This window comes from Microcaecilia unicolor, chromosome 3 (assembly GCF_901765095.1).
Source record: "Microcaecilia unicolor chromosome 3, aMicUni1.1, whole genome shotgun sequence".
Lineage (NCBI taxonomy): Eukaryota > Metazoa > Chordata > Amphibia > Gymnophiona > Siphonopidae > Microcaecilia > Microcaecilia unicolor.
In genome coordinates, this window is record NC_044033.1 from 138,837,797 (window position 1) to 138,851,384 (window position 13,588).

The 13,588-nt window shown below is 39.9% G+C and overlaps 1 protein-coding gene across 1 annotated transcript in view; it reads right to left on the reverse strand.

Annotated features, from left to right (window-relative positions):
- Nucleotides 1–13,588, reverse strand: part of RYR2 (ryanodine receptor 2) — a 908,577-nt gene that overhangs the window by 182,802 nt on the left and 712,187 nt on the right. Inside the window, 2 exon segments of the mRNA XM_030194683.1 lie at nucleotides 969–1,042; nucleotides 10,669–10,745. Of these exon segments, the coding sequence (XP_030050543.1) occupies nucleotides 969–1,042; nucleotides 10,669–10,745 (151 nt within the window).

The window sequence follows — 13,588 nt, forward strand, 5'->3', positions numbered from 1 at the left end:
CCCAATCCTGTGCTAAAAAATATAAAATATATTTTAGCGCAAGGGGTGTATTTGAAGGTGGAGAGTAGGCATGCCTTGCGCTAACTCCCATATTCTATACAGCACACCTAGAGTTACGCACAATTCCATGCATAAATCTAAGTGTACTGTATAACTACACACATAACTTAACAAGCAATAACGAGCACAAGTTGGCAAAAATTGGAATTTACATGCGTACACTGCTAAACGTATTCTGTAAAGTACTGTGCCTAATTTCTAATGCGCACAGGCAAAACGGGGCGTGCTTAGGGGCATGGAAATGGGCATTTCATGGGCGTTCCAAAATCTATGCGCATTGTTATAAAATATGGGCCAGTACGTGTAAATCTACATGGAGGGATTTACACCAGTTTTTCACTGGCGTAAATAGACACATGTACATTTAGTCGCATGAACTACGCCTAAGCATATTCTAAATACCACGCATAGATTTACATATGGTATTTAGAATACGCTTAGGCATAATTGCTTAATGTGCATTAATTTTAGGTGCCATATATAGAATCGGACCCCAATCGGATAGCACGGATAAATTGCCACACGCTTCCCAATTAGCGCAGTGTTAATGCGGGAGTCCTCACTGCCTAGTAAATAGGTCGTGGTAAGGGCTCATGCGCTAATGGCCATGTACTAATTGGAAAATTAGTGTTATGGGCATAAAGGGGAAAATGGAAATTGTGGCCATTTTACTGCCACAATAAAAGGGACCTCAGCGCATGAGGAACCCAAGTGCTAAAACTAGCACAGGCCACTTTTTTTGCGCTGCTTAGTAAAAGGGCCCCTAAATATGTTGAGTTGAATACATCAAAACAATTCCATGATTGGTTTACAAAGCTCTAGTCTGATGCAGTTTCATATTGTGTGTATTGAATGAAATGAAGAAAATTACAAATAGTCAGTGGTCCTTTTCATTAAGATGTCAATACCTGATCCCTCTTCCGTCACCATGCCAAGGCCTTCCGCTTTGTTTTGTCGTTCAAATGCATTTAGATCAAGAATGCTGGAATGAAAAATAGAAACAAAAGAGAAGTCCTATTGCTATCCCAATTATTATTTTATTGGAGAAATACATATTAAACACATTCCCTGTAACACAAAAATACACAAGATAGAACTAATGTAGATTTTACGAATCCGCAAATCTTTCTAACACCTCAGCAAATCTTGGATCTTTCCTAGATTCACTGAGGACATTTCAACAAATTTACTCAGGGGACGTAGAGAAAATCCAAAAATTACATCAAACTTAAACCAAGAAGATATCTATCTGGTTTTACAAAGACCTCAAACAATTCACAATCCTCTACATGAGGGTTTTAGTTAGCTGTGGATGACAAAACCAATGAAAATAGATGAGAATTAATTATGGGATAATCTTTCAAAGATCCTTTTACTAAGGACAGAAAGCAGTAACGCATGCTGCTCATATGCCAAAATGCACTACCATGGGACACGCTCAGGCATCCTGCAGTAGTTCTGGCATCTGTGCATGCTTCCCCTGCACTAAAAAATACAAAGTATTTAGGAGTGGACAGTAGGCATGCCCAGTGCTAATCAGTTAGCGCAGCTACACTGCCAAACACCCACTGATTAGTGCATGTTTAGCATGTGAGCCCTTTCCACCTACTAAATAGATGTCAGCAAGGGCTCACGCTCTAAATGGGAAATTAATGCCTGGAAATTAATAGGAAAAATAGAAATGCGGCCCTTTATAGCCATGCTAAATGTGGCCTCAGCGCGGGAGAAACCCATGCGCTAGTCAGAGCACTGGCCACCTTTTAGTACAGCTTTGTGAAAGGGCCCCTACAAGTGCAAATATAAAGTTAAGCCACCTAAATAAACCTCATCAAGGTAAGTGGATTTTTCATCACCTAAATGTATATACCGGTACATATTTTTGTAACATGTATTATTTGCCACACAGAAAAGTGCCATTCTGGGGAAATTTTCAGTTGCATGCTTGTGAACTATGGGTCACATTATCAAATGATTTTTCTACATAACTCTGGGAATAAGGTGGTGGCTGTAGCTAGAAGGTTACTAGGCTGTATAGAGAGAGGTGTGACCAGCAGAAGAAAAGAGGTGTTGATGCCCCTGTACAAGTCGTTGATGAGACCCCACCTGGAGTATTGTGTTCAGTTTTGGAGGCCATATCTTGCTAAGGATGTAAAAAGAATTGAAGCTGTGCAAAGAAAAGCTACGAGGATGGTATGGGATTTGCGTTACAAGACGTATGAGGAGAGACTTGCGGACCTGAACATGTATACCCTGGAGGAAAGGAGGAACAGGGGTGATATGATACAGACGTTCTAATATTTGAAAGGTATTAATCCGCAAAGAAACCTTTTCCGGAGATGGGAAGGCGGTAGAACGAGAGGGCATGAAATGAGATTGAAGGGGGGCAGACTCAAGAAGAATGTCAGGAAGTATTTTTTCACGGAGAGGGTGGTGGATGCTTGGAATGCCCTCCTGCGGGAGGTGGTGGAGATGAAAACGGTAACGGAATTCAAACATGCGTGGGATAAACAAAGGAATCCTGTGCAGAAGGAAGGGATCCTCAGGAGCTTAGCCTAGAATGGGTGGCAGAGCTGGTGGTTGGGAGGCGGGGCTAGTGCTGGGCAGACTTATACGGTCTGTGCCGGGGCTGGTGGTTGGGAGGCGGGACTAGTGCTGGGCAGACTTATATGGTCTGTGCCGGGGCTGGTGGTTGGGCAGCGGGGATAGTGTTAGGCAGACTTATACGGCCTGTGCCAGAGCCGGTGGTGGAAGGCAGGGATAGTGCTGGGCAGACTTATACAGTCTGTGCCAGAGCTGGTGGTGGGAGGCGGGGTTAGTGGTTGGGAGGCCGGGATAGGGCTGGCCAGACTTATATGGTCTGTGCCCTGAAGAGGACAGTACAAATAAAAAAGTAGCACATATGAATTTATCTTCTTGGGCAGACTGGATGGACCGTGCAGGTCTTTTTCTGCCGTCATCTACTATGTTACTATGTAATTACCCAGATAAATCCAGAAGTGCCAAGTTACCCAGTTCCAGATTAGAGATTATAGGCCAGTCCTAGATTTCTGACCACCCCATCCTGGTGTATTATCTGATTTGCAAAATCAGGCACTACAAATTCCACACTGCTTTAGAATATAAGTTCAAAACCAGGAATGTCCCAAAATCTCTAGCCTGGAACTGGATAACTTGGTATCTCTGCAAATTTTGGCCTTAATTCCTCCCTGCTGATTTGACTCATCAAAATATATCTGTTTAAGAAGAGATGGCATTCCAGGTGTTCTGAGGGCATGACTTTAGTTTGGCTGGATAGAACTGACAATCAGCATTATTTGGCTAAACTTAGCTGAATAAGGCAAACACCAAAACCACTCTCCTAAACTTGTCTTGATACATTTATATGGATAATCTAAACTAGTATATTCAGGGGTGTAGTTGATAACTTTCCCCATTGGTGGTCATATTTAGGGGGGAAGTTATCAATGTGCGTCACCATTAAGATGTGTTTTTTATCCACTAACTGGTGCCATTTTAGCAAAAGGTCCATTTTTATGCAATGAAATCTAATTACTAATAACCAGGGTTAACAGTTAAATAACATGTCTTAATGGAAGCCCACACTGATAGATACGGCTCTTGCTGGGTAAGTGCACTATGAATCCAGATAATTTTAACAGGACTGTAGCCCACTGAATATCAGCCACTCTAAGGGCAAGTCTATAACAGGGTGTGTAAGTTTGATCCCCACCCATGCTCTCCCCAAGCTCCGCCCATTTGTACACTCCCTTGCAAATATCTACTATGTAATTAGTGGCTAGATTCTATATATGGCACCAAAAAAAATCAGTACCGAAAAAAGTGTTATTCTGTAAACTGAGCTTAAAATTAGGTGCGGTTTATAAAATAACACTTATGCCCAGGAATTGCACCTAACTTTGGGCGCGGCCATTTGTACAAACTGAAACATGGTGCAAATGTATGCACATACATTAGGCGCGTATCCCCATTGTTCTATAACAACGCACATCAATTTTAGGAATACCCCTGTTTCACTCATGATCCTCCCATTTCCACACCCCCTTTTTCAAATCGCACGTAAAATTCATTTAAATGTAAACTTTGTGCCAATAATTGCTTGTTAAAAACAAATTATTGGTGTTAGTTTGTTATTTAATTAAATTTGCATGTGCAATTTTTGGTGACTTTTATAGAATTAGGGGGTAAGTGGGTATGTGCTTAGGTGAAAGATTAGCAGTTACATGCATGATATGTACACACAGGGTTAGATTCTATATATGACACCTGAAAATTCCACGTGGAATAAAAGTATGCCTAGGCGTATTCTCTAAAGTATGCCTATATTTTATAGACTAGGCTTAAATTTCTGCACAGCATATGGAATATTCCGAGCACCTCTCCACATGACAAAATTCAGTTGTGGCTATTTACGCCATGTTTTACTTGACGTAAATCCCGATGCCTTAAATTAGGTGCAGAGTGAGTGTATTCTATAACAAAGTACATAGATTTTAGAAACTCCCAGGCCCCACCCATGGCCACACCCACTTTAAACTATGTGACTTCGAATTTAAGTGCACCACGTTACAGAATACACTTAGCGAATTGTGCGCATAAATCTTAATTAATGCCAATTAGTGATAATTTCTTGTTAACATCCATTTGACAATGCTGATTAGCTAGTTAACCAATTAAATTACAAGTACTGTTATAGAATGTGCTTTGACTTTTGCGCGGAAATTAAGGCACGATACATAGAATCCTGGGGACATTGGGCTAGATTTTATATATAGCGCCTAAACAAATTGGTGCCCCAAAAATCCATCAGCATTATTCTATACGACGTGCCTAAACTTCAGTGCAGAGAGGTAGAGTGTAAATCTAGGCGCCACCATTTGCACCAACAAAAATGTGCAAATGCCCATTCCTAAATTTAAATGCAGAGCACTGTTATCCTGCAATTACATGAGTAACTCAAAACGCCCATGACCCTCCCATTTTCGTGCCACCTTTTTCAGGCTGTGCGTAAATTTTAGGCGTGGATCCCATGCCTAAATTTACATGCATTGGTCCCAATTAAATCTAATTAGTGCCAATAACTACTTGTTAAAAAGCCAATTATTGGCACTAATTGGCTTGTTATTCTATTAAATTGTGTGTAATTACTTGAAAACTCAAAAATCTAAAATACTGACGAGCAAGACCACAAATTATAATCAAAAAAAACTTGCTCTGAATGCTAATAGTAACCCAAGAGATAACAAGCTATTAATTTAGTAAAAAAGGACACCTCAAGAGCCTAGGGAGCCTAAAATGATGGTTGACCTTTATAGAGGCACTTATCATAGGTTTCATTCAAAATTCTGGAAACAAACCTCAACAGAAAGCAATTCCAACTGGAGAAAAAACCGCTGAGACCAAAAAAAGAGAGAGAAAAAAGCTGAGTCTTCCAATTTCGGACTCCTTAAAAATTCTTGGAGTTACCACTGATCGACACCTAACACTCGAGAGCCACGTGAAAAACACAACCAAAAAGATGTTCCACTCAATGTGGAAATTAAAAAGAGTAAGACCTTTCTTCCCAAGAACTGTCTTCCGAAACCTGGTACAATCATTGGTACTCAGTCATCTAGACTACTGTAACGCACTCTACGCTGGCTGCAAAGAGCAAATAATCAAGAAACTTCAGACAGCTCAGAATACTGCAGCTAGACATATATTCGGTAAAACAAAATATGAAAGTGCTAAACCCCTAAGAGAAAAGCTACACTGGCTCCCACTCAAAGAACGCATCATGTTCAAAATATGTACCCTAGTTCACAAAATCATTCACAGAGATGCTCCAGCCTACATGTCAGACCTGATAGACTTACCACCCAGGAATGCTAAAAAATCATCCTGCACATTTCTTAACTTCCACTTCCCGAACTGTAAAGGTCTAAAATACAAATTAATGCATGCGTCAACCTACTCCTACTTGAGCACACAATTCTGGAATGCGCTGCCGCACAACCTAAAAATGATCCATGAACTAACCAACTTCCGCAAACTACTGAAGACCCATCTCTTCAACAAGGCATACCACAAAGATCAACAAATATGAACCCACACATATATCTAGAATTGTCTTACATTATCTACTTGCTATACTACAATTATGCTATATCACTATCATGTTCCTCAATATCTTTCTGTAATACTAAATGTCTATTTTCTTATGTATTTCCACTCTTCATGATGTATTGTAAGCCACATTGAGCCTGCAAAGAGGTGGGAAAATGTGGGATACAAATGCAATAAATAAAAAAATAAAATAAATATATGCTGCTATCTTGGGCTTTAAAACTGGCTTGTTTATAAAAACATAGAAGCAGAAAATAATGGCTGATGAAGACCATATGGCCTATACAGTCTTACTATTCACACCAGCTTTTCAGTTAGATGCCCTCTTCAATTTGTAATAAAATAATACATTAGATACTGGTAGTAAGTGCATGATTGTAGGTATAAAAAAAGACTAGTTGAATATTCTCACATGCAAAGTAATATTTAAGAATGTTTGTTAGTCCAATAAAAAGGTGCTGCTTAAACCCTCTCTTCCACTATGGCTTAATAAATGTGAAAAGAAAAAAGTATGAGCCTCCCTGATGCACTGAATAATTCAACTATTTTAACAGCTATTCTTTTTGTTCAAGAGCACCTTTCACACCTCAGTGCTGAAAGCTGTATTACTAAAAAAGCACATGAAGACTAATTGGTTGGGTCTGGCAATATGGACAATAATAATGTTGGAATATATAACTTGACATTAAAAAAAGAAATCACATTTTTATACAGCACCATGTGTCAAATATGGTTTTTGAACTTGTCTTCTTTGCACATCAGTGTCTAAGATTAGCACATAAATTCAAAGGGTCCAGATATTCAGCCGGCAGTGCTGTCCAAAAACCCGGATATTCAATGCTGGGCCATATCTGGCGACCGGCATTGAATATCTAGGCTTATTTTGGCTATGCCGATATTCAGCAATAACTTTTTAGCAGTTAAAGATAAGCCTACTATTTAAGCAACCTATTTTGACTGCTCAACATAGCCAGTTTGACACTGAATATCCACGCCTATATGGCTATGTTGTGCAATATAGCTGGTTAGTGACTAACCGCTAGCTGGGATATTCAGCAGGAGATAACTGGTTATCTCCCACTGAATATCCGTGGTTAGGCACTTAAATGCTATTTAACCAGCCAGTATCCATTTCTGGCTGGTTAAATAGTTTAGAATATCGGGGGGAAAGAAAACATTTGCAAAGAAACACACAGTACATAGTTGTAAACAGAAAAGTGTACCTAAGTCAAAAAAGAGTGTTTCTTCTTTTTGAATAAAGGTTTTTATCCATCCATTCAAATACTATTTTAATTTTGTTATAATAAAATTGCACCAATAAATTATAGCCTTCTCCCAAAGGAACAGTTTTGCATATTCATGACATCATTGTTTATTATACTCTATGGAAATGAAGCAAAAGGAATTATGATGTCATCAGCTATATATCTTTTCTTGTTTGAATAAGTGGGCAAGGAAAAACAGGACTAAGCATAAGATGGAGCTCCATAATGCATTGAGAAGGTACAACTTTCGCTGCAGATATGCTGACTAAAGTCCTTATGTAGTAAAGTGTTTTCTCATTTTGGGGATAATTTTATACATGCTTTTCATTCACATAAAGCAGTACACATATGTAAAATGCTTTTTACCTCCACCGTAATAAAGTAGCCATGATGACCAGAGTGTGTGCAATTTTATGTAACTCTGCCGTAGGCATGTTTGGGGGAAGATTTTGGGCATATCGCAGGTGGAGACATGATTTATGCATTTGGAGCCCCATTTTACATTGAATGTTAAGAGATCGGAATTAAGTCATCTAGGTCGGTATGTGCACAGAGCCTTTTCTAAAATATATACGGGAGAGCAAGTGTTTGTGAGGGCATGTGCAGCAGAGGCAGCCATTTTGCAAAGATACGCATTGAAAAAATGAATGAAATGGACCCGGCACTGCCAAGTGGAAGTTCACCACTACCCTATATAACTATCCCACTTCAAAAACCTAAATTTATAAGTATTTCCAATTATGTAGTGAAGCCTCAATGTTTCATTTTGGAGTAGGACATAAAATATATGGGATTAAGGAGAATGACTCCCTTAATCCCCTGTGTAAAGCTCTGGCTGAAACAAGAACTTAAAAAAAAACCTATGGAGGTCATTTTCATAACAGAAAAATGTCCCAAAAGCAGCACAAAGTGGGATTTGGATGTTTTATTTGCCATAACATCCAAATCGCTATTTTTGAAATCCATTTTTAAGACCTTTTTCTATGCAGTTCATCAGGAGTATGTCCAAATCAAAATGGGGCATGTTCGGGGTGGGATTTGGGTATTCCTAACACTTGGGATGTTTTTCTGCCACAATGGAATAAAACAAAAATACTCAGGGCTACACTTAGACATTTTGCTCTAGATCTGTTTTATCAAAAGGTACCCTAAATGACCAGATGACTATTGGAGGGATTAAGGCATGACCCCCCCTTTACTCCCCCAGTGGCCACTGACCCCCTCCCACCCCCTACAGATGTGAAAGAAACAGTACATGCCAGCCTCTATGACAGCTTCAGATGTTACAGACAGTCCTATTAGAATAGCAAGTAGTTCCCTGGAGTAGCCTAGTGATCAATGCAGAGCACTGTAGAGAAGGGGATCCAGGCCCATATCCCACTCTAACTAGTACACTTGTGGTGGAACATATGAGCCCTCCAAAACTCACTAAAAACTTACTGTACCTACATATAGGTGACACTTGCAGGCATAAAGGCTATTGTAGTGGTGTACATTTGGGTTCAGTAGGTTTATGGTGGGTTTTGGAGGGGTCACTATACAATGCAAGGGGGGCAAAGGTGAGATTTGTACCTGGGACCTTTTATGTGAAGTTCCCTGCAGTGCCCCCTAGGGTGCCCCACAGTTCTGCTGAGATGTCTGTGTGGCCAGTCTACTAAGGATGCTGGCTCCTCCTACAAAGGCTTGATTTTGTGCGTCTTTCACTTGGATTTTTTTTTTTTCAAAAATGGTCCAAAAAGATAGACGCACTGAGCACAACAATGTCTAGCACATGGCTATTTTTGGAAAAAAAAGATAGATGTTTTTCAGGTTTGAAAATGGCCATGTTTGCTACTGGATTTTTGGACTTTGACCCAGGAACAAAGGTAAAATCTCTTTACTTCAGAGAACAAAATCTTAACCAGGGCTTGTAATTGCCATGCCCCAAACAGAGTCTGTAAGTTTCTGCTCTCTGTCACTCTTTCTCTAGGTTTCCATTTCTGGCCCCAGTCAGACTTCAGAACAAGGATTGTAAGTCTTCAAATCAAAAGTTGGCTTACCTCAGTCAGGTCGCAGTAGCTAGACGTATGTCATAAAGATTTATTTATTACATTTGTACCCCGCGCTTTCCCACACATGGCAGGCTCAATGCGGCCTACATAGTAACAATATGAAGAATTACAAGATGTATGCTAATGCTTCAGTTCTTCCTTCCCTGGGCCTCCTTAACTCCGTTCTGGCTCATACTTCCTGGTTTCTGTCCTTTTGGCTCCACCCATCCCATCTCACTTCCTTCCTGGACAGGACTAGTGGGTTTAAGGTGGCTCAGACTACGCAAGGGACTATTCTTATGGGGTGAGGGGAAGTGTTCAATAAACCCCCTCACAACCCCTTTATAAATGTCTTTGAGTAGGCATAAGTAGCAACACTGGAATTTTTGCCAATACATGTGTAATCTCCTTGTAAATTGAAGAACACATGTGTAGATTTTAGTCCAACCCAAGCCAATCCCAATCATGTCCTCTTGAAATCTCTAAGTGGCATGGATCTCCATGTGAATATACTGTAGTAGCTTTGTGAAATCAGTATGTACACATGTAAGGCACATACAACGGAGAGGGTCAGAGTACAGAGCAAAAGCAGTCCAGAAAAAAAGCACATAGGGCTCTCAAGAATGTAACTAGTGCACTTTACTAATGCCTCGACACGGGCCGTGTTTTGGCGTAAACTAATGCCTGCCTCAGGGGTCAATTCTAAAATATAAAGAAAAAACATTACTTAAAAAAACATTGCTTAAAGGTGTTGCAAATTACTGTTTTTTGGGGGGGTGGAAATACAGTTATTTATTTATTGTATTTTTGCTTTTTTTAAGTAAAGTTTTAAGCCATATTTTTTTAAAGTCATTAATAAAGTGAACTGATTCCATTCTTGAAAGGCCTTTTTTTTTTTTGTTGCTTTTTTCTGGACTGCAATCTACACGTGGACATGCCACTATTTCCACATGGATATATTTCTAAAATAATGACCATTGTTAATAAAATATGTACACATATATGTGCACTTCATAAACAGACATTTATACCTGATTCCCCCCCCCCCCCCCCCACACACACACATACGCAAGTGTGTCTGCCAGATTGCATTTATGTGATAGGTTTACTATTACCTCCGTTGCATATTAATGGTAAAGACAATGACATATTTTCACAAAGAGAGTGGTGAAAGAAGAAAAGGGACTTACCTACATGACAGCATAAGCCCAGCAAGGCTCTGAAAGAAGCCCACATCTTTTTTGTCCTTGAGGTAGACAAGCATTTTCTACAACAAACAAAGTTAAATACCCTCTGAATAAAAACAGTATATATTTGTCAATATTTGCCCAATGTTTTAAATGTCTCCAGATGACACCACATCAACCCAGTATCAAAAGGGTGTTTAAAACAATAAATGAATGTTAAATATAGAGCTCAGTATTAGAGATCCTTTCAGGAACTACAAGAACTACACAGAAACATCTTTGCTTTTTAATTTCTCTTTCTGACTGGTTAAAGTTTGCTTGGCCAAAGCAAAGAAGCAGATCTGAAGAAATATTTTAAAGGATTTTCTTCAGATCTGCTTCTTTGCTTTTGCCACATTGGATCCTATTGTGTTTTTCAACTTTTTGGTCAGACAACATTCAGCTGCTGCCAAACAAGTAGAATAAGAGATATTCTGGGTGCATGCTAAGGAAGTCATGTTAAAAAAAAACATCTATATGTAGAATACGTGTACAAATGATGATTTCAGAAAGCTGTTATTTACATGTTCAGAACCAAGGGATGCAGACATGTCAAGGTGGTATGGTACAGTGTGGTTTGTTTGGTTTGTTTGGGCTGAAAATGTGTCAATATAGTCCCCATCTTTTATATATATTCAATCAAATGCCACCACTCAGTTTTGCATCAGCTCACATGCACATAGAGATTTTTTAAAAGTTATTGTTTCAGATAGGGTTTTAAATGAGGAATTGAGGAAGTAATTCTCCCTGATCCACCATTTTTAAAATTTCTGCCTCCAAATTAAAAAAAAAAAAAAGATCCATCTTCACTAGCTATTTGATGGTATTTTGTATGTATATGTTTGTAAAATGGCCCAGGTGAAGTACAATTCTATAAATCAGGCGCTTATAATTTATGTGTGCGTTGCATGCATAAATGTACATAATAGTGACATTTACAATACACATGTGCACACAAGTGCAAGTAAATATCAGTAATCGGTCTAAGTGCTATTCTGTAAAAAAAACTGCTTAACTTATAAAGTGGGTGTTTGCAAGGGGGAGAACATAGGGGAGGAACATGGGTGGAACAAAGTTGGGGCTGCAAAGTATGCAGATAACTTACATCACTGTGTCCCCAGTGATGTACTTATTTAAGGTGTGTGTGTTGTTTACATACCTCCTTGTCAGACCCCCCCCCCCCTCCCCAACACACACACACACACACACACCTTAAAATCATCTCTGCTCCAGTCTTCGCCCAGGCACTCACCTGCTGCCTGCACTGGGACTTCCTCTCTGAACCATCCCATCCCTTCTGACAAAACTTCCTGTTTTCTGAAGGGCAGGATCAGGGCTTTTTTTGAGGGGGTACTTGGGGGTACTGAGTACCAGCACCTCAACCATTATCTGCTAAACTTGACCCATGGTCCCCAAGTTTTAATGAAAGAGCTCAGGCTCTATGCACCAACTCTGCCTTGTCATAGATTCTGTGACTGGTTGCAGGGGGCCTGGCTATTGTGGGGTGGGTCCTTCAGTGATCACCCCATCCCTGAAGGGTGGCCTGGCATTTGAGTACCAACACCTTTTTCGGTAGAAAAAACGCACCGGACAGGATGGTTCAGAGCAGAAGGACCAGTGCAGCCACAGGCAGCCTAAGAGTGCCCGCTGCAGCTGCCTGAGTGAAGACTGGAGCAGAGATGATTTTACGGTACCGGGGGAGGGGGGCACGCAGGAGATGCTCCCCCAGTAAAAAATTCCTGGCTAAGCCACTGTGTGTCCCTGCCACATTTAGGTACCCAAACCTATACCAGCTCTATGGCTGATGTAGGCTCAGGTGTCTAAATGTTAAGTGCACTGATATAGGGTTACACTAGTATTCTAGAATGGAATCCTGGTACCTAGATTCCATTAGAGAACAGGCTCCTACAATACAACCTCGGGGTGCCTAAACTGAGGTGTCCTCTTATAGAACTGCCTCCTAGTCATATGTATCAAACAGTTGCAGTGTTATTTGCAAAATAGCTGCTTCCATATAAAAGTGCTGGTACTTCTACATCAAAGCAGCTGATCTGATGCTGTTCTTTTTTGTGCATATGTGTATTTGAAAAAAATGGATGCTCCCACTGGCAAATACATCTACATTCTTACATCTTATTAAACTTATTTCACATAAGGCTTTATGGGTCTCTTTTACTAATTTGCATTAGGCGCTAATGTGCACTAATGTAGCTTAAAATAGTGTACCAGTGAATGCGCTCAGGCATCCTGTGGAACCAATTTACCATGCTCTAAGCCATGTGTTACATTTTTTTCTTTCTTTTTTTTTCTGAAGGGAAATGTCAGGGGGTGGAGAGTGAGTGTTCCTGTGCTGATCAGTTTGCACAGCTGCATTACAGCACTCTGTTTAGTGAAGGACCACCCCGTGAGTCCTTACTGTCTACAAAGTGGGTAGCAGTAACCAGTGCATTTTTTGTAGAAAAAAAGGTGCCGGTACTCATTATGGGCAGGGTCACCACATATGGCTCCACCCCTATGATAGCCACACCCACATTAGCCACACCCCTTATATCAGCCATGGCACATATAAACAGAGATCATTGAAAATATACTAGTATAGGAGAAAAACAATAACTTGTGATTTTTTTTCATTATAAATCATTTCTGTAAGATGTTACAGCTCCAGTATACCCAGTGCAAAATAAGACAACAGATATAAATTCTCAAATTGGACAAATTCCAAACACTAAAATGAAAATAAAATAATTTTTTTCTACCTTTGTTGTCTGGTGACTGTTTTCTATCCATACTGGTCCAAGTGTCTGATTCTGCTGCTCTCTATCTGTTCTCTTAACTCCGTTTCCAGGGCTTCCTTTCCATTTATTTCTTTACTTTCCTCCTTTCT